At 47.1% G+C, this 22,360-nt stretch overlaps 1 protein-coding gene across 5 annotated transcripts in view; it reads left to right on the top strand.

Moving 5' to 3' along the window:
- GRAMD1A (GRAM domain containing 1A) overlaps nt 1-22,360 on the top strand; it is a 161,111-nt gene that overhangs the window by 49,343 nt on the left and 89,408 nt on the right. The window contains exon 1 of one of the 5 annotated variants that reach the window (XM_056543437.1): nt 6,386-7,002. The exons of 3 other annotated variants lie outside the window; for them this stretch is intronic. In XM_056543437.1, coding sequence (XP_056399412.1) covers nt 6,995-7,002 — 8 coding nt within the window. In that variant the 5' untranslated portion in view covers nt 6,386-6,994. Of the gene's footprint in view, nt 1-6,385; nt 7,003-22,360 lie in introns of those variants that run through there. One more of the 5 variants, XM_056543440.1, reaches the window with a different exon arrangement.

Here is a 22,360-nt window from a genome sequence, read left to right as displayed (position 1 = left end):
CATCCTACTGCTACCAATAATAACAATTCTACTAACAAAAATGTCATAAAGTATTAATAATATTGTTGTTATTATTATTATTGACAGTGCAACAATCAATCAATAAATAAATAATAACACTATCACTAATAATACAACGGATAATGATATATCATGATCAACCTACTCCTACTATTAATAACAATTTTTCTACCAATAATTATATGTGATTATAAATATAATATATCAAATAATAATAACAATAAAACAAATGTAAATAATATTTAATAAAAGAAAACATCAATAAATACTACTAACAACAACAACAACAATAATAATAATAATAATAAAAAAAAAAGTACATCAATGAATAATAATAATTAATAATAAAAATAATGCAAGAGATTAAACAATACAATGCATATCTGGTCTGGACAAGGGGGGGGGGGGGGTCTTCTAAAAGAAGATGGTCAGTGTGCTGTGTAACCTCATCCTGCGCTATTGTAGTGAAACCTCATTGAGAAGACCACCCATCATGGCACATAAAGTGGTCTTCGGGGGGATGGTAGTAGGGGTCTGGGGGGATTGGGGGTCCCTTCTCAAAGTATACATCATATATGGTGGAACTGAAACTTCGGAACAGCAATACAAATCTGGCCTGGACAAGGAGGTGGTCTTAAAGGGGTACTCCGGTGGAAAACATTTTTTTCTTCTTTTTTTTTTTTTTAAATCAACTGGTGCCATAAAGTTAAACAGATTTGTAAATTACTTCTTTAAAAAAATCTTTACCCTTCCAGTACTTTTTAGCAGCTGTATGCTGCAGAGGAAATTCTTTTCTTTTTGAATTTCTTTTTTGTCTTGACCACAGTGCTCTCTGCTGACACCTCTGTCCATATCAGGAACTGTCCAGAGCAGCATGAGTTTGCTATGGGGATTTTCTCCTGCTCTGGACAGTTCCTGATACGGGCATCAGGTGTCAGCAGAGAGCACTGTGGAGAAGACAAAAAAAAAATTCAAAAAGAAAAGAACTTCCTCTGGAGCATACAGCTGCTAAAAAGTACTGGAAGGGTAAAGATTTTTTTAATAGAAGTCATTTACAAATCTGTTTAACTTTCTGGCACCAGCTGATTTAAAAAAAAATATTTTCCACCGGAGTACCCCTTTAAGGAGGCCCACCCTTTTGGAGAGGTTTCCTTGTCTGTCAGTGGTCTCAAAACTGTGGACCTCCAACTGTTGCAAAACTACAAATCCAAGCATGCCCATCTCTGTGTTTCTTCGGATACTTTGTGGCACCCTGCCTGATGATGAAAGCGCGCGTCGGTCCAGAAAACTTGCTGTATAACCTCATTCCTTTATCTCAGCCGTTAGAATGTATCATCACATCTACAAGACTGTTACTTAGTATCTAATGATGTTCCTTGTGTCTCTACATCCTCCACCATTTGACGTCCTTCACCCTGCGCCACATTCTGCGCCCGCTGGGGGGGTCTTTATTCTGTTATGACCTTGTCTTCTCAAAGTAGATGGCCAGTAGTGTTGAGCACGAATATTCCTAATGCAAATTTTTATCGCAAATATCGGCATTTCGCGATTTGGCGAATATTTAGTATATAGTGCTATATACACGTAATGACAAATGAATTTTCCATTGCGAACATAGCGAATACGCAAATTTCCCGAACATAGGATGAACGATCGTCAATATATTCGCGAAATATCACGGATTCAAATATGGCCCCTGCCGCTTATCACTAATGGCTAGTATGCATCATATAGTGTGGTACTGAAAAATGGGCAACAACAAAAATCTGGTCTGGACAAGGGAGGTGGTCTTCTCTAAGAGGACAACCCTTTTTGGGGAGATTTCACCGGATAGTAACATTTCTTGGGATACCTTGTTGCACCCTGCCTGATAATGAGACTGCGGCTGTCCAGACGGCTGCATGACCTTATTGTCTATGGCAGTGATCGTCAAACTGTGCACCTCCAGCTGTTGCATAACTACAACTCTCAGCATGCCCGGACAGCCAACGGCTGTCCGGGCATGCTGAAAGTTGTAGTTTTGCAACAGCTGGAGGTTCACAGTTTGAAGACCACTAGTCTCTGCGTTTCTTTGGATACTTTGGACGATGAGACTGCGGCGGTCCGGAAATCTTGCTGTATGACTTCATTGTCTATGGGAGTGGTCTCCAAACTGTGGACTTCCAGCTGTTGCAAAACTTCAACTAGGAGTTGTAGTTTTGCAACAGCTGGAGGTACATAGACTTGCATTGAGGAGGCGGGGCGTGACGTCATGAGGGGGTGGGGCTATGATGTCACAAGCTTCCGGCACAGGGCTCCAACGTTTGGAACAGTTGGATCGCTGTTCAAGTACAGGGAATTCTACGGCATTATCAGTTTGTTGCCTTCCCATTTGGAATTTCTTCGGCCCCACACACATTTACCAAAGTAGTAGTTTCCGTGGTGGCAGCGCTGAGACTTCAGGGACTAACCATAGTCCCTTACCTAGATGATTGGCTTCTCAAAGCTTCTTCTCTAGAGATCCTATCCCAACATATTCATATGGCTCTATCCTTCCTTCACCAACTAGGTTGGATAATCAACTGGAACGAATCCAATCTCCAACCGGCCATCTCAGGGGGGGGGGGGTTGTAGGGTTTAACAGGGGTGTTGGAATATAGTGTTGCTGGGTATAGGATCAACTCTTGATTATCGTGACGCCAGGGTGCGGGTTCCTCTGTATATATATATTTATGTCCTACCGCCACCTGTCTAGGGAGGAATAAGGGATTGTCCACAGCCGGAATTGTAATAGACTGGAAATAACTTTACTGCAGATTTTATGCAGGATGCAATTAACAACAGTCTTTACAAGAGGACATGGATTTAGGCTCCTCACAGGTTGGCTGGGACCTTGTAGGAAATGAGCTTTGATTTTGCTGTATGCTGTTCCACTGAATTTAGGGGTAGGTTTAGGTTCAGTAGTCACGTAGGATTTGGTACGACGGAGTTGGATTAACTCACGGTTTAGAATGCGGCTGAAGTGGAGGCTTCAGGCCTAGATTGTGTTGTAGCTGCGATCACGGATCTGCTTTCTTTCATATCCAGGATACAAGAGAGAAGAGAGCAAAAGAGAGAGATTATTGGATACAGCGCCTTTATATACAGAAGGGGCAGGATCAAAGCTTATTGGTCCCCAAACCTGTCAGTCCTAGTACAAAGCATTATTGTACATCACAGGACCTATCACATGACCCAAAGGTCCTTAACCTTAGTATAATAGAATTATTAAATATCACATGACCTAAGGTCCTGTACATTAATTACACTATAATAAAATATTAAATATATAAAGTTTTAATGACATTAGGAGGCGACTAGGGGTTAATCCTCCAAGAGGAGCCTATCAGCACGGAGGAACTCTGACTATTGATCTGTATGCTGAACTAGAGGTTCAGGATACAGCCCAATCTCTCTTAGTTCCCAAGAAGGTTACAATTCGCTATGTAATGAGAATGTTGGGTCTAATGTCGGTACCTTGGGCACTTTGGCCCTTATGTCCGCTTCAGTCGGAAGTATTAGCCAAGTGAGATCACAGTCCAGTGGGACTAAATTCTGTGCACTATGTCTCCTCAAGTCCGGTCCTCCTTGAATTGTTGGGTTCCCCTTCAGGTCGGCAAGTCTTTGATCCCACCTGTGTGGATCATACTTACCACAAATGTGTCCCTTGTAGGTTGGGGAGCTCACTTACTGGACATGACAGTCCCGAGGACCTGGTCTCCCCAGGAGAAGATGCTATCTTCAGATCTCCTGGAAATGAGAGCCATCAGATTGGCCCTATTCCATTTTGCGATGGTCTAGAGAAAGGAAGGAAGGCGCCTCATGTGCGGGATCAGTAGATCTTGCAGGTGGGGGTAGGGGAAGGTAATTCCCAAGCCGCTTACCAAAGTTGGTTGTGCGCCCACACACAACAAGGTTAGAAGCAGAAGGGATATGAAGGCAGGTCCACTGCAGCCCTCCTGGATAGGTATGAAATCAAAAGCGAATGACCAGGGAGTCAGGAGTTTGTCTGGCGCAGAGAGGAACCATCAGACAGCCAAGTAAAATCAAGGGATTTATTGGATGCAACGCGTTTCGCTGCGCATGCGCAGCTTCATCAGGCATGCCTGATGAAGCTGCGCATGCGCAGCGAAACGCGTTGCATCCAATAAATCCCTTGATTTTACTTGGCTGTCTGATGGTTCCTCTCTGCGCCAGACAAACTCCTGACTCCCTGGTCATTCGCTTTTGATTTCATTTTGCGATGGTGGAAAAGAAAGTTTGGACGAGTTTGATGGCGCCAGATCCCAGGAAACCAATGAGCCAAAAGTTTTGGTAAAAACAACCCAGCCTAAAGTGCCAACTTACATCAACCAGGTTATTTCTCTTCCTGTACCGGCTCCTCTCCCCTCCTCGGAAGTAGATAGAAGCCTTCGTACCCTCGACCTCTCGAGATGTCTCAGGATTTACCTGGATCGATCCAAGGAATTCCGTAAGGATGAAAACCTTCTTATCCTTTTCTTTAGTGCCCAAAAGGGCCGCAAGGCTTCCAAACCACCTATTAGTCGCTGGATTAAAGGGGTACTCCGCTGTTCAGCATTTGGAACAAACTGTTCCGAACATTGGAGCCGGCGCCGGGAGCTCATAACATCATAGCCCCGCCCCCTCATGACGTCACGCCCCGCCCCCTCAATGCAAGTCTATGGGAGAGGGTGTGAAGGCCGTCAAGCCCCTCCCATAGCCTTGCATTGAGGGGGCGGGGCTATGATGTCACGAGCTCCCAGCGCCGGCTCCAGTGTTCGGAACAGTTTGTTCCAAACGCTCTGCAGGGGAGTACCCCTTTAAGGAAGCTGTTCGGGAGTTTCATATTTCTCAGGGTCTGGAGCCCCCCGAATTTGTTAAAGCTCACTCTACTAGAGCAGTAGCCACTTCCTGGAGTTCACACTCCACTTTTATCTCACACTATAGAGTGGATTCCAGAATACCTAGCTATTCCTCTTTTGCGTGGTTGGTCTTATCCTCCGCCAGGCATGAGTACCCTCCCATGGGGGCATCTGCTTGCTAAATCCCCATGTGTGCCACCGGTTAGGATGTAAGGGAATCGTTAATTTCTAACGATAATTTGTTTTCCCTTAGTCCTAACAGTGGCGCAACTATCCCTCCCTATACAGTGATCCCTCATCTTACAATGGCCTCAACATACAATAGTTTCAACATACAATGGTATTTTCTGGACCATTGTAACTTGAAACCAGACTCAACATACAATGTACAGACAGTCCAGATCTGTGAAACATGTCAGTGGCTGGAAGATCTGACCAATGGGCATTCACTGGTAAAACACCTGTATTACTGAAGTGTATGCACTGACTGGTGTCTGGTAGCACCCCCTACAGTACAGGGAGGTATTACATGTTCTGTACTCTTTACCTGTATTACTGAAGTGTATGCACTGACTGGTGTCTGATAGCGCCCCCTACAGTACAGGGAGGTATTACCTGGTCTGTACTCTTTACCTGTACCAGGATTAGCTGCTCCTTTGGACACCAGGTGAGGGCGACTCCATGTTACTTTTTTGGGACATTGCGTGTTCTGTATAGGACCCTGAAAAAGCTCCTGTCCTCTACATAGACCAGTGTTTCCCAAGCAGGGTGCCCCCAGCTATTGCAAAACTACAATTCCCAGCATGCCCGGACAGCCTTTGCTGTCCGGGCATGCTGGGAGTTGTAGTTTTGCGACAGCTGGAGGCTTCCTGCTTGGGAAACACTGACATAGACAATGATTTACAGCTCCCAGCAGATCTTTCTTACTTTTATATATAAGGATTTGCTTTATCTATATCAGTTATCTACTTATTTTTCTTTAATCCTCACTTTTTCCTATTTTTGGATGACATTTTGGGGCTTCAGAACCAATTACCAGGTTTCCATAGAGTTCTGGTCTCAACATACAATGGTCTCAACATACAATGGTCGTCCCGGAACCAATTAATATTGTAACTTGAGGGACCACTGTATTCACTTCTTTCTGTTTTTTATTACTTGTATATTACACAAGGGGTCTGGGGTATATATGTAAGGGGGTGGGAGGGTCTATTAATTAGTTTAATTAAGGTTGTCAATAAAATTTCCACCAGTCCTAACCAGTCCACGGGGCGGAATACCCCCACCTGCGCCACTGTCAGGACTAAGCGAAAACAAATTATCGTTAGAAATGAACGATTCCTTTATTTCAGCCGTTAGAATGTATCACAAGACTGTTACTTAGTATCTATTAATGTTCTTTTCGCCTCTATAACCGCCACCATCCCACCGCCTTTACCCTGTGCCCCATTGTGCGCCCGCTGGGTGTCTCTTTTTCTGTTCTGCCGCCCTCTCCTGACTACGTAATGTCCTGAGGACCCTCTGTGGCTGCTGCCCTGGGGGCCGTGTCACATTCTGTGATGCTTTTTGCCTCATTTCCCATCGCTTGTAGAAAGGGGAGGGGAGTTAAGCGGCGGTGGAGGGAGGTCGGTGTCGGATTTCTGAATCCTTAGATGCCGAAGAAGAGAGAGAAAGAGAGAGAGACAGAGAAAGAGAGCAGGAGAAGGGGGACGCCGAGCCCGGGGATCCATGGCCGGCTGAGATGGGATCACAAAGACGGGATCACCCCTAGGGCCGCGCAGATGTGGGAATAACGTACGGGAGACGACGCGGACACCAAGGAGACTGATGTAGTCACCCGGAGACAGCATGGAAATAAAAGAGACCGTGCACGGAAGACGGTGATCAACCAAAACACGCGACCCCCCCCCCTCAAAAAAAAAAAAAAAACAACACTGCACCAGCTACGCACGACGGCAGACAACATGATACAAAGTAACGCAGCGGCAACATAACCGGCAACATAACCGGCAACACTCCAGTCCCCCCAACAGGACCGGGCCATGACAGACTGAAGAAGCCGAGACTACGAGGGACACGTGGAGCCCCCCACTATGATTGAGTGAGTCCCAGCACCCTGTTATATGTCATGGTGGGCCTGGGGGGGGGGTTTGTACGGGGATGGGGGGGGGGGGGGGGTTGCGAAAATGGATTCAGCAATGGATGTGATACATAGAACAGGAAGGACGGCTGCGTACGTTTTAACCCCTGGCAGCCCTCGCCTTCCTCTCCTTGTTGCTAGGCCCCGTCTATAATCCGCAGCAGCAGCGGCGGCGGCGGCGATGAATGAGCGGCACTTATCCAGGAGGCGACTGGCTGGAGGGAGAGTGGGGGGGGGGTAAGGTAAGGGGGGGCTGCACGCTGCACACGTGGTCAGTGTTTTGGGAGACAATATTGCGGTTGTTTTGCAGGATGAGACGTGGCACCGGTAGAGAGGTTAGGTTCACACAGGTTAAAAAAAAATAAAAAAAAACGAAACAAGACGTCAAAATCAATGCGGAATTTTCCGTGCGTTTATTTATGTATTTTTTTATTTTTTTTGTACGGCTTTTGACGCAGTTATGATTTTTGTTTCCACTCTTGATAATTTGAATGGAAGCGTCTGAGAAAAGCGTCACGTTCCCGGATTAGTTGTATTCGGAAGAATGTGCGTATTCAAACGTTCTCCACTGAAGTCGATGGGAGATGGAAAACGAACGGTTTTTGACGCGGTTTTGACGCGGTGACTGATGTTTAAAAAAACTAAAAAGTGCTGTATATTTGTTTAAGAATATAGACGTATATATTAGCGCCATTTGCGGAAATTCCCCAAATACCCACCAGGTCTATAAGCAATATACTTAAAGAGGTTTTCCTAATTTGCACATTTTTCTACCCCTATTCTGGGGGGGGGTCCAAAAATGGGGACCTAAGCTCCCGTTAGAGTGGAGCGCCAGGTCAGGCATTCATGCCGCAGCGCCATTCATTCTCTAGGCCAGTGGTCTTCAACCTGCGGACCTCCAGATGTTGCAAAACAACAACTCCCAGCATGCCCGGACAGCCGTTGGCTGTCCGGGCATGCTGGGAGTTGTAGTTTTGCAACATCTGGAGGTCCGCAGGTTTAAGACCACTGCTCTAGGGCAGCTGCTGGAGATCTCACATAGAGAATGAATGCCGTGGCAGCTTGAATGTGCGACCTGCCGCTCTATTCTAATGGGATACCTGGGCCCCATTGTGTGGGGCCACAGTGGTCGACCCCCTATGATCAGATAGTTATCCCCATGCCACTGTTTCTCAACCAGTGTGCCTCCAGCTGTTGCAAAACGACAACTCCCAGCATGTCCGGACAGCCAACGGCTTTACCGACTTGCTGGGAGGTGTAGTTTTGCAACAGCTGGAGGCACCCTGGTTGGGAGACACTGTCTTATGCAATCTGACTAGGAGTAGTATAACCGCTGGGGCCTCCTACAATGACGAGAACATGGTCAGATTTTTATCCCCTATACTGGGATAACTTTATATATTAGTAAAACCCCTTTAAAGAGAACCTGTCATCACTTTCATGCTGCCCGAGCAATAAGTCATTATGGCACTCCCCTGTGCAGGCCTGGTGCAAGGATGTTTGCCACCCTAGGTCACACACTGTAACAAACCCCCTCCTCATATAATCTCCTTACTACTGGGGTGACACACTGTAACAAACCTCCTCCTCATGTAATCTCCTTACTACTGGGGTGACACACTGTAACAAACCTCCTCCTCATGTAATCTCCTTACTACTGGGGTGACACACTGTAACAAACCTCTCCTCATGTAATCTCCTTACTACTGCGGTGACACACTGTAACAAACCCCTTCCTCATGTAATCTCTTTACTACTGGGCTGATACACTGTAACAAACCTCCTCCTTGTGTAATCTCCTTACTACTGTGGTGACACACTGTAACAACCTCCTCCTCATGTAATCATCTTACTACTGGGGTGACACACTGTAACAAACCTTCTCCTCATGTAATCACCTTACTACTAGGGTGACACACTGTAACAAACCTCCTCCTCATGTAATCTCGTTACTACTGGGGTGACACACTGTAACCAATCTCCCCCTCATGTAATCTCATTACTACTGGGGTGACACACTGTAACAATTCTCCTCCTTGTGTAATCTCCTTACTACTGGGGTGACACACTGTAACAAACCTTCTCCTCATGTAATCACCTTACTACTGGGGTGACACACTGTAACAAACCCCCTCCTCATGTAATCGCTTAACTACTGGGGTGACACACTGTAACAAACCTCCTCCTCATGTAATCTCCTTACTACTGGGGTGACACACTGTAACAACCCCCCTCCTCATGCAACAGTGGTTCTGTCTGGGTGGGGGCTTCAAATGCTGGCTGGTTGCTAATTTCCTTGCAGCCGGCAGAGCGGTGCCCCCATCAAGAGGGCGCTCTAGGCAGCTGCCTATTTTGCCTATAGGTAGAACCGGCCCTGCCCAGTGGCTTCTCCAAGACCCATCAGCCTTGACGGATTTCTACCTGTTTGGGTTTTGGGAGAGACTTATGGTAACGTCTTGATGACTCGTGTTTCGGGCAGCATTAAAGTGAGGATAGGTTCCCTTTCAGCGCAGCGTTAGCGGCTCCGCCATCGCCTCCCTGTCGCTCTAGGCCTGGGCGCTTTAATTCCGCCTGGAGCGCCATCTGCGCGGAGATTATCACCCCCTTCGCTTGCGTGGGATTCATCCAGACACCGGCTCCCTCCTACTCTAAGCTCGCACTGACAGGTTCACCGGCGTTCTCCAAAATGAATCATAGCCTGCGCGTTCTAGGGCTGCGGGGAGAGGGATTAGAGTGCAAGCTCCCGTGTGCAACAGTCTCATCCAGCCCTGTGGAATCGAAGCCTCGTCCTTGTATAAGGGACAGTTCCACAACGCGCTGAAACTTTGTTTACAAATCAAAACGATATGGTTCCCTTTTTTGTTGTTAAATCCTGTTCTGACTACACAGCTGAAGTCCGTCACAGTGTATCAGTGCAGGTACCGACATTCAGCCACCCGGAGAGCAGTACTGTCGGGTTTCGCTCGCAGAGCGTAGACTGCAGCGATACATTGTAACGCTGTATTGTTGGGGGGCGCAGAACCGAATCGGGGTGGGTGCGGACCGTAGAATCTATTGGGGCAAACCCAATGAACCCAGACATTCCATATAGATGAGAGAGAGGAGGATGGTGCTGACCACTGGGGGCAGCATGGGTGCCACTGGTGCCCGCTTCTCTAAGGCAGTCCCTACTCACAATTAAATTTGAACAGCGTTTTCCAACCAGGGTGCCTCCAGCTGTTGCAAAACAACATCTCCCAGCATGTGTTCTGCATTGGTCTGTATGAGCAGTCAAAGGATTGCTTATACAAGTCCCCTAGGGCAGTGTTTCCTAACCAGTGTCCCTCTAGCTGTTGCAAAACTACAGCTGCGTGTTGTAGTTTTGCAACAGCTGGAGTCCCATTGGTTGGGCAACAATGCACCACCCTGTTTAATTTCCCTGTCACTTTTCAGCTCCTCATTTGTATTGATTAACGGCGCAGGAATCTATTGTGTAATAAACAGCAGGAAGATCTCCAGAGGTCACCGCACCCCCGCACAAGGTCAAACACGACACCTACACATCACCCTAATGCTGCCCGACACAAGTCCATGCAATGCATCCAGAATGTCACTACACACAACACATAATACAGACATGATGCTGCCCCCCCCCCCCCCACCATGATCACTGTAGGGATGGTATTGGGCAGGTGATGGGCAGTGCCTGGTTTCCTCCAGTCATGATGCTGCCCCCACCATGATCACTGTAGAGATGGTATTGGGCAGGTGATGGGCAGTACCTGGTTTCCTCCAGACATGATGCTGCCCCCACCATGATCACTGTAGGGATGGTATTGGGCAGGTGATGGGCAGTGCCTGGTTTCCTCCAGTCATGATGCTGCCCCCACCATGATCACTGTAGGGATGGTATTGGGCAGGTCATGGGCAGTGCCTGGTTTCCCCCAGACATGATGCTGTCCCCACCATGATCACTGTAGGGATGGTATTGGGCAGGTGATGGGCAGTACCTGGTTTCCCCCAGACATGATGCTGCCCCCACCATGATCACTGTAGGGATGGTATTGGGCAGGTGATGGGCAGTACCTGGTTTCCTCCAGACATGATGCTGCCCCCACCATGATCACTGTAGGGATGGTATTGGGCAGGTGATGGGCAGTGCCTGGTTTCCTCCAGACATGATGCTGCCCCCACCATGATCACTGTAGGGATGGTATTGGGCAGGTGATGGGCAGTGCCTGGTTTCACCCAGACATGATGCTGCCCCCACCATGATCACTGTAGGGATGGTATTGGGCAGGTGATGGGCAGTGCCTGGTTTCACCCAGACATGATGCTGCCCCCACCATGATCACTGTAGGGATGGTATTGGGCAGGTGATGGGCAGTGCCTGGTTTCCTCTATACATGATGCTGCCCCCACCATGATCACTGTAGGGATGGTATTGGGCAGGTGATGGGCAGTGCCTGGTTTCCTCCAGACATGATGCTGCCCCCACCATGATCACTGTAGGGATGGTATTGGGCAGGTGATGGGCAGTGCCTGGTTTCACCCAGACATGATGCTGCCCCCACCATGATCACTGTAGGGAGGGTATTGGGCAGGTGATGGGCAGTGCCTGGTTTCCTCCAGACATGATGCTGCCCCCACCATGATCACTGTAGGGATGGTATTGGGCAGGTGATGGGCAGTACCTGGTTTCCCCCAGACATGATGCTGCCCCCACCATGATCACTGTAGGGATGGTATTGGGCAGGTGATGGGCAGTGCCTGGTTTCCCCCAGACATGATGCTGCCCCCACCATGATCACTATAGGGATGGTATTGGGCAGGTGATGGGCAGTGCCTGGTTTCCGCCAGACATGATGCTGCCCCCCACCATGATCACTGTAGGGATGGTATTGGGCAGGTGGTGGGCAGTGCCTGGTTTCCGCCAGACATAATGCTGCCCCCACCATGATCACTGTAGGGATGGTATTGGGCAGGTGATGGGCAGTATCTGGTTTCCCCCAGACATGATGCTGCCCCCACCATGATCACTGTAGGGATGGTATTGGGCAGGTGATGGGCAGTACCTGGTTTCCTCTATACATGATGCTGCCCCCACCATGATCACTGTAGAGATGGTATTGGGCAGGTGATGGGCAGTACCTGGTTTCCTCCAGACATGATGCTGCCCCCACCATGATCACTGTAGGGATGGTATTGGGCAGGTGATGGGCAGTACCTGGTTTCCTCCAGACATGATGCTGCCCCCACCATGATCACTGTAGGGATGGTATTGGGCAGGTGATGGGCAGTGCCTGGTTCCCCCCAGACATGATGCTGCCCCCACCATGATCACTGTGGGGATGGTATTGGGCAGGTGATGGGCAGTACCTGGTTTCCCCCAGACATGATGCTGCCCCCACCATGATCACTGTAGGGATGGTATTGGGCAGGTGATGGGCAGTGCCTGGTCTCCCCCAGACATGATGCTGCCCCCACCATGATCACTGTAGGGATGGTATTGGGCAGGTGATGGGCAGTACCTGGTTTCCTCCAGACATGATGCTGCCCCCACCATGATCACTGTAGGGATGGTATTGGGCAGGTGATGGGCAGTGCCTGGTTTCCCCCAGACATGATGCTGCCCCCACCATGATCACTATAGGGATGGTATTGGGCAGGTGATGGGCAGTGCCTGGTTTCCGCCAGACATGATGCTGCCCCCCACCATGATCACTGTAGGGATGGTATTGGGCAGGTGGTGGGCAGTGCCTGGTTTCCGCCAGACATAATGCTGCCCCCACCATGATCACTGTAGGGATGGTATTGGGCAGGTGATGGGCAGTATCTGGTTTCCCCCAGACATGATGCTGCCCCCACCATGATCACTGTAGGGATGGTATTGGGCAGGTGATGGGCAGTACCTGGTTTCCTCTATACATGATGCTGCCCCCACCATGATCACTGTAGAGATGGTATTGGGCAGGTGATGGGCAGTACCTGGTTTCCTCCAGACATGATGCTGCCCCCACCATGATCACTGTAGGGATGGTATTGGGCAGGTGATGGGCAGTACCTGGTTTCCTCCAGACATGATGCTGCCCCCACCATGATCACTGTAGGGATGGTATTGGGCAGGTGATGGGCAGTGCCTGGTTCCCCCCAGACATGATGCTGCCCCCACCATGATCACTGTAGGGATGGTATTGGGCAGGTGATGGGCAGTACCTGGTTTCCTCCAGACATGATGCTGCCCCCACCATGATCACTGTGGGGATGGTATTGGGCAGGTGATGGGCAGTACCTGGTTTCCCCCAGACATGATGCTGCCCCCACCATGATCACTGTAGGGATGGTATTGGGCAGGTGATGGGCAGTGCCTGGTCTCCCCCAGACATGATGCTGCCCCCACCATGATCACTGTAGGGATGGTATTGGGCAGGTGATGGGCAGTACCTGGTTTCCTCCAGACATGATGCTGCCCCCACCATGATCACTGTAGGGATGGTATTGGGCAGGTGATGGGCAGTGCCTGGTTTCCTCTATACATGATGCTGCCCCCACCATGATGACTGTAGGGATGATATTGGGCAGGAGATGGGTAGTGCCTGGTGGTGGCTGCAGTGATGGTTCTGGACCTTCTAGTAGTTTCTCCCATCTGTACACAGGATCTTTGGAGCTCAGTGACCGTTGGGTTCTCGGTCTCCTCTCTTACCAGGACTCTTCTCCCCTGATGACTAGTTCCTTCTTCTTCCATGTAACAATTATGGAGACCACTGAGCTCTTGGGAACTTTCAGTGTAGCAGAAATGTCTTTGTTCCCTTCTCCAGATCTGTGTCCCCACACAATCCTGTCTCTGAGCTCTACAGGCAGTTCTTTCTACCTCATGGCTTGTTGTTTGCTCTGATATACATTTTCAGCTGTGAGACCTTATATAGACAGGGCTGTGTCTTGTCCAATCAGCCGAATTTACCCCAGGTGACTCCGACCAAGGTGGAGAAACATCTCAGAGATAATCAAGAGAAATGGGAGGAGCCAGAGCTAAATAAAGGGTCTGAATACTTATGTTTATGCAGAATTTTAGCACATAGTGTCCTTATTATAGTAGTTATATTCTTGTATATAGGAGCAGTATTATAGTAGTTATATTCTTGTATATAGGAGCAGTATTATAGTAGTTATATTCTTGTATATAGGAGCAGTATTATAGTAGTTATATTCTTGTATATAGGAGCAGTATTATAGTAGTTATATTCTTGTATATAGGAGCAGTATTATAATAGTTATATTCTTGTATATAGTGGCAGTATTATAGTAGTTATATTCTTGTATAAAGAAGGCAGTATTATAGTAGTTATATTCTTGTATATAGGAGCAGTATTATAGTAGTTATATTCTTGTATATAGGAGACAGTATTATAGTAGATATATTCTTGAATATAGGAGCAGTATTATAGTAGTTATATTCTTGTATATAGGAGCAGTATTCTAGTAGTTATATTCTTGTATATAGGAGGCAGTATTCTAGTAGTTATATTCTTGTATATAGGAGACAGTATTATAGTAGTTATACTCTTGTATATAGGAGAAGTATTATAGTAGTTATATTCTTGTATATAGGAGCAGTATTATAGTAGTTATATTCTTGTATATAGGAGCAGTATTCTAGTAGTTATATTCTTGTATATAGGAGCAGTATTATAGTAGTTATATTCTTGTATATAGGAGCAGTATTATAGTAGTTATATTCTTGTATATAGGGGCAGTATTATAGTAGTTATATTCTTGTATATAGGAGCAGTATTATAGTAGTTATATTCTTGTATATAGGAGCAGTATTATAGTAGTTATATTCTTGTATATAGAAGCAGTATTATAGTGGTTATATTCTTGTATATAGGAGCAGTATTATAGTAGTTATATTCTTGTATATATGGGCAGTATTATAGTAGTTATATTCTTGTATATAGGGGACAGTATTATAGTAGTTATATTCTTGTATATAGGAGCAGTATTATAGTAGTTATATTCTTGTATATATGGGCAGTATTATAGTAGTTATATTCTTGTATATAGGAGCAGTATTATAGTAGTTATATTCTTGTATATAGGAGCAGTATTATAGTAGATATATTCTTGTATATAGGAGCAGTATTATAGTAGTTATATTCTTGTATATAGGAGCAGTATTATAGTAGTTATATTCTTGTATATAGGAGCAGTATTATAGTAGTTGTATTCTTGTATATAGGAGCAGTATTATAGTGGTTATATTCTTGTATATAGGAGCAGTATTATAGTAGTTATATTCTTGTGTATAGGAGCAGTATTATAGTAGTTATATTCTTGTATATATAGGAGCAGTATTATAGTAGTTATATTCTTGTATATAGGAGCAGTATTATAGTAGTTATATTCTTGTGTATAGGAGCAGTATTATAGTAGTTATATTCTTGTATATATAGGAGCAGTATTATAGTAGTTATATTCTTGTATATATAGGAGCAGTATTATAGTAGTTATATTCTTGTATATAGGAGCACTATTATAGTAGTTATATTCTTGTATATAGGAGCAGTATTATAGTAGTTGTATTCTTGTATATAGGAGCAGTATTATAGTAGTTATATTCTTGTGTATAGGAGCAGTATTATAGTAGTTATATTCTTGTATATAGGAGCAGTATTATAGTAGTTATATTCTTGTATATAGGAGCAATATTATAGTAGTTATATTCTTGTATATATAGGAGCAGTATTATAGTAGTTACATTCTTGTATATAGGAGCAGTATTATAGTAGTTACATTCTTGTATATAGGAGCAGTATTATAGTAGTTATATTCTTGTATATATAGGAGCAGTATTATAGTAGTTATATTCTTGTATATAGGAGGCAGTATTATAGTAGTTATATTCTTGTATATAGGAGACAGTATTATAGTAGTTATATTCTTGTATATAGGAGTAGTATTATAGCAGTTATATTCTTGTATATAGGAGCAGTATTATAGTAGTTACATTCTTGTATATAGGAGCAGTATTATAGTAGTTATATTCTTGTATATAGGAGCAGTATTATAGTAGTTATATTCTTGTATATAGGAGGCAGTATTATAGTAGTTATATTCTTGTATATAGGAGTAGTATTATAGTAGTTATATTCTTGTATATAGGAGGCAGTATTATAGTAGTTATATTCTTGTATATAGGAGCAGTATTATAGTAGTTATATTCTTGTATATAGGAATAGTATTATAGTAGTTATATTCTTGTATATAGGATCAGTATTATAGTAGTTATATTCTTGTATATAGGAGCAGTATTATAGTAGTTATATTCTTGTATATAGGAGCAGTATTATAGTAGTTATATTCTTGTATATAGGAGCAGTATTATAGTAGTTATATTCTTGTATATAGGAGCAGTATTATAGTAGTTATATTCTTGTATATAGGAGCAGTATTATAGTAGTTATATTCTAGTATATAGGAGCAGTATTATAGTAGTTATATTCTTGTATATAGGAGCAGTATTATAGTAGTTATATTCTTGTTGTTACGCCGAGCGCTCCGGGTCCCCGCTCCTCCCCGGAGCGCTCGCTACACTTCCCTCACTGCAGCGCCCCGGTCGGTTCCACGGACCCGGGGCGCTGCGTTACCACCTCCGGCCGGGATGCGATTCGCGATGCGGGTAGCGCCCGCTCGCGATGCGCACCCCGGCTCCCGTACCTTACTCGCTCCCCGTCAGTTCTGTCCCGGCGCGCGCGGCCCCGCTCCCTAGGGCGCGCGCGCGCCGGGTCTTTGCGATTTAAAGGGCCACTGCACCGCTGATTGGTGCAGTGGTTCCAATTAGTGTTTACACCTGTGCACTTCCCTATATCACCTCACTTCCCCTTCACTCCCTCGCCGGATCTTGTTGCCCTAGTGCCAGTGAAAGCGTTCCTTGTGTGTTCCTTGCCTGTGATTCCAGACCTTCTGCCGTTGCCCCTGACTACGATCCTTGCTGCCTGCCCCGACCTTCTGCTACGTCCGACCTTGCTTCTGTCTACTCCCTTGTACCGCGCCTATCTTCAGCAGCCAGAGAGGTTGAGCCGTTGCTAGGGGATACGACCTGGTCACTACCGCCGCAGCAAGACCATCCCGCTTTGCGGCGGGCTCTGGTGAAAACCAGTAGTGACTTAGAACCGATCCTCTAGCACGGTCCACGCCAATCCCTCTCTGGCACAGAGGATCCACTACCTGCCAGCCGGCATCGTGACAGTAGATCCGGCCATGGATCCCGCTGAAGTTCCTCTGCCAGTTGTCGCTGACCTCACCACGGTGGTCGCCCAGCAGTCACAACAGATTGCGCAACAAGGCCAACAGCTGTCTCAACTGACTGTTATGCTACAACAGTTACTACCACAGCTCCAGCAATCATCTCCTCCGCCAGCTCCTGTACCTCCTCCGCAGCGAGTGGCCGCTTCTGGAATACGACTATCCTTGCCGGATAAATTTGATGGGGACTCTAAGTTTTGCCGTGGCTTTCTTTCCCAATGTTCATTACACTTGGAGATGATGTCGGACCAGTTCCCCACTGAAAGGTCTAAGGTGGCTTTCGTAGTCAGCCTGCTGTCTGGAAAAGCCCTGGCTTGGGCCACACCGCTCTGGGACCGCAATGACCCCGTCACTGCCTCTGTACACTCCTTCTTCTCGGAAATTCGAAGTGTCTTTGAGGAACCTGCCCGAGCCTCTTCTGCTGAGACTGCCCTGTTGAACCTGGTCCAGGGTAATTCTTCCGTTGGCGAGTATGCCGTACAGTTCCGTACCCTTGCTTCAGAATTATCCTGGAATAATGAGGCACTCTGCGCGACCTTTAAAAAAGGCCTATCCAGCAACATTAAAGATGTTCTGGCCGCACGAGAAATCCCTGCTAACCTACATGAACTCATCCATCTTGCCACTCGCATTGACATGCGTTTTTCCGAACGGCGTCAGGAGCTCCGCCAGGATATGGACTCTGTTCGCACGAGGCGTTTCTTCTCCCCGGCTCCTCTCTCCTCTGGTCCCCTGCAATCTGTTCCTGTGCCTCCCGCCGTGGAGGCTATGCAGGTCGACCGGTCTCGCCTGACACCCCAAGAGAGGACACGACGCCGCATGGAGAATCTCTGCCTGTACTGTGCTAGTACCGAACACTTCCTGAAGGATTGTCCTATCCGTCCTCCCCGCCTGGAAAGACGTCCGCTGACTCCGCACAAAGGTGAGACAGTCCTTGATGTCTACTCTGCTTCTCCACGTCTTACTGTGCCTGTGCGGATGTCTGCCTCTGCCTTCTCCTTCTCTGCTGTGGCCTTCTTGGACTCTGGATCTGCAGGAAATTTCATCTTAGCCTCTCTCGTCAGCAAGTTCAACATCCCGGTGACCAGTCTCGCCAGACCCCTCTACATCAATTGTGTAAACAATGAAAGATTGGACTGTACTATACGTTTCCGCACGGAGCCCCTTCTAATGTGCATCGGATCTCATCACGAGAGGATTGAACTGTTGGTCCTCCCCAATTGCACTTCTGAAATCCTTCTTGGACTTCCCTGGCTTCAACTCCATTCCCCAATCCTGGATTGGTCCACTGGGGAGATCAAGAGTTGGGGGCCCTCTTGTTCCAAGGACTGCTTAAAACCGGTTCCCAGTAAACCTTGCCGTGTCCCTGTGCTTCCTCATGTAACCGGTCTCCCTAAGGCCTATATGGACTTTGCGGACGTTTTTTGCAAAAAACAAGCTGAGACTCTACCTCCTCACAGGCCTTATGATTGTCCCATTGACCTCCTCCCGGGCACTACTCCACCCCGGGGCAGAATCTATCCTCTGTCCGTCCCAGAGACTCTTGCCATGTCTGAATACGTCCAAGAAAATTTAAAAAAGGGCTTTATCCGTAAATCCTCCTCTCCTGCCGGAGCCGGATTTTTCTTTGTGTCCAAAAAAGATGGCTCTCTACGTCCTTGCATTGACTACCGCGGTCTTAATAAAATCACGGTTAAGAACCGCTACCCCCTACCCCTCATCTCTGAACTCTTTGATCGTCTCCAAGGTGCCCATATTTTTACCAAACTGGACTTAAGAGGTGCTTATAATCTCATCCGCATCAGAGAGGGGGATGAATGGAAAACGGCATTTAACACCAGAGATGGACACTTTGAGTATCTGGTCATGCCCTTTGGTCTATGCAACGCCCCTGCCGTCTTCCAAGACTTTGTTAATGAAATTTTTCGTGATCTACTATACTCCTGTGTTGTTGTATATCTGGACGATATCCTGATTTTTTCTGCCAATCTAGAAGAACACCGCCAGCATGTCCGTATGGTTCTTCAGAGACTTCGTGATAATCAACTCTATGCCAAAATAGAGAAATGTCTGTTTGAATGCCAATCTCTTCCTTTTCTAGGATACTTGGTCTCTGGCCAGGGACTACAAATGGACCCAGATAAACTCTCTGCCGTCTTAGATTGGCCACGCCCCTCCGGACTCCGTGCCATCCAACGTTTTTTGGGGTTCGCCAATTATTACAGGCAATTTATTCCACATTTTTCTACCATTGTGGCTCCTATTGTGGCTTTAACAAAAAAAAATGCCGATCCCAAGTCCTGGCCTCCTCAAGCGGAAGACGCCTTTAAACGACTCAAGTCTGCCTTTTCTTCGGCTCCCGTGCTCTCCAGACCTGACCCATCTAAACCCTTCCTATTGGAGGTTGATGCCTCCTCAGTGGGAGCTGGAGCTGTCCTTCTACAAAAAAACTCTTCCGGGCATGCTGTTACTTGTGGTTTTTTTTCCAGGACCTTCTCTCCGGCGGAGAGGAACTACTCCATCGGGGATCGAGAGCTTCTAGCCATTAAATTAGCACTTGAGGAATGGAGGCATCTGCTGGAGGGATCAAGATTTCCAGTTATTATTTACACCGATCACAAGAACCTCTCCTACCTCCAGTCTGCCCAACGGCTGAATCCTCGTCAGGCCAGGTGGTCTCTGTTCTTTGCCCGATTTAATTTTGAAATTCACTTTCGGCCTGCTGATAAAAACATTAGGGCCGATGCTCTCTCTCGTTCCTCAGATGCCTCTGAAATTGAACTCTCTCCTCAACACATCATTCCTCCTGACTGCCTGATTTCCACTTCTCCAGCCTCCATCAGGCAAACTCCTCCAGGAAAGACCTTTGTTTCTCCACGCCAACGCCTTGGGATCCTCAAATGGGGTCACTCCTCCCATCTCGCAGGTCATGCGGGCATCAAGAAATCTGTGCAACTCATCTCTCGCTTCTATTGGTGGCCGACTCTAGAGACTGATGTGGTGGACTTTGTGCGAGCCTGCACTATCTGTGCCCGGGATAAGACTCCTCGCCAGAAGCCCGCTGGTTTTCTTCATCCTCTACCTGTCCCCGAACAACCTTGGTCTCTGATTGGTATGGATTTTATTACTGACTTACCCCCATCCCATGGCAACACTGTTATTTGGGTGGTCGTTGATCGATTCTCCAAAATGGCACATTTCATCCCTCTTCCTGGCCTTCCTTCAGCGCCTCAGTTGGCTAAACAATTTTTTGTACACATTTTTCGTCTTCACGGGTTGCCTACACAGATCGTCTCGGATAGAGGCGTCCAATTTGTGTCTAAATTCTGGAGGGCTCTCTGTAAACAACTCAAGATTAAATTAAATTTTTCTTCTGCATACCATCCTCAATCCAATGGACAAGTAGAGAGAATTAACCAGATCTTGGGTGACTATTTACGACATTTTGTTTCCTCCCGCCAGGATGACTGGGCAGATCTTCTACCTTGGGCCGAATTCTCGTATAATTTCAGAATCTCTGAATCTTCCTCCAAATCTCCGTTTTTCGTGGTGTACGGCCGTCACCCTCTTCCCCCCCTCCCTACCCCCTTGCCCTCTGGTCTGCCCGCTGTGGATGAAATTTCTCGTGATCTTTCCACCATATGGAAAGAGACCCAAAATTCTCTCTTACAGGCTTCTTCTCGCATGAAGAGATTCGCAGATAAGAAAAGAAGAGCTCCTCCCATTTTTTCCCCTGGAGACAAGGTATGGCTCTCCGCTAAATATGTCCGTTTCCGTGTCCCGAGCTATAAGTTGGGACCACGCTATCTTGGTCCTTTTAAAGTTTTGTGTCAAATTAATCCTGTCTCTTACAAACTTCTTCTTCCTCCTTCTCTTCGTATCCCTAATGCCTTTCACGTCTCTCTTCTTAAACCTCTCATCCTCAACCGTTTTTCTCCTAAATCTGTTCCTCCCACTCCTGTTTCCGGCTCCTCGGACATCTTCTCTGTCAAAGAGATTTTGGCCTCTAAAAAGGTCAGGGGAAGAACTTTTTTTTTAGTGGATTGGGAGGGTTGTGGTCCAGAAGAGAGGTCCTGGGAACCTGAGGACAATATCCTGGACAAAAGTCTGATCCTCAGGTTCTCAGGCCCCAAGAAGAGGGGGAGACCCAAGGGGGGGGGTACTGTTACGCCGAGCGCTCCGGGTCCCCGCTCCTCCCCGGAGCGCTCGCTACACTTCCCTCACTGCAGCGCCCCGGTCGGTTCCACGGACCCGGGGCGCTGCGTTACCACCTCCGGCCGGGATGCGATTCGCGATGCGGGTAGCGCCCGCTCGCGATGCGCACCCCGGCTCCCGTACCTTACTCGCTCCCCGTCAGTTCTGTCCCGGCGCGCGCGGCCCCGCTCCCTAGGGCGCGCGCGCGCCGGGTCTTTGCGATTTAAAGGGCCACTGCACCGCTGATTGGTGCAGTGGTTCCAATTAGTGTTTACACCTGTGCACTTCCCTATATCACCTCACTTCCCCTTCACTCCCTCGCCGGATCTTGTTGCCCTAGTGCCAGTGAAAGCGTTCCTTGTGTGTTCCTTGCCTGTGATTCCAGACCTTCTGCCGTTGCCCCTGACTACGATCCTTGCTGCCTGCCCCGACCTTCTGCTACGTCCGACCTTGCTTCTGTCTACTCCCTTGTACCGCGCCTATCTTCAGCAGCCAGAGAGGTTGAGCCGTTGCTAGGGGATACGACCTGGTCACTACCGCCGCAGCAAGACCATCCCGCTTTGCGGCGGGCTCTGGTGAAAACCAGTAGTGACTTAGAACCGATCCTCTAGCACGGTCCACGCCAATCCCTCTCTGGCACAGAGGATCCACTACCTGCCAGCCGGCATCGTGACACTTGTATATATAGGAGCAGTATTATAGTAGTTATATTCTTGTATATAGGAGGCAGTATTATAGTAGTTATATTCTTGTATATAGGAGGCAGTATTATAGTAGTTATATTCTTGTATATAGGAGGCAGTATTATAGTAGTTATATTCTTGTATATAGGAGCAGTATT

The sequence above is a fragment of the Hyla sarda genome, chromosome 10 (assembly GCF_029499605.1).
Source record: "Hyla sarda isolate aHylSar1 chromosome 10, aHylSar1.hap1, whole genome shotgun sequence".
Lineage (NCBI taxonomy): Eukaryota > Metazoa > Chordata > Amphibia > Anura > Hylidae > Hyla > Hyla sarda.
The sequence above is the reverse complement of the archived record's forward strand: the minus strand, read 5'-3'. Positions and strand labels throughout refer to the sequence as shown.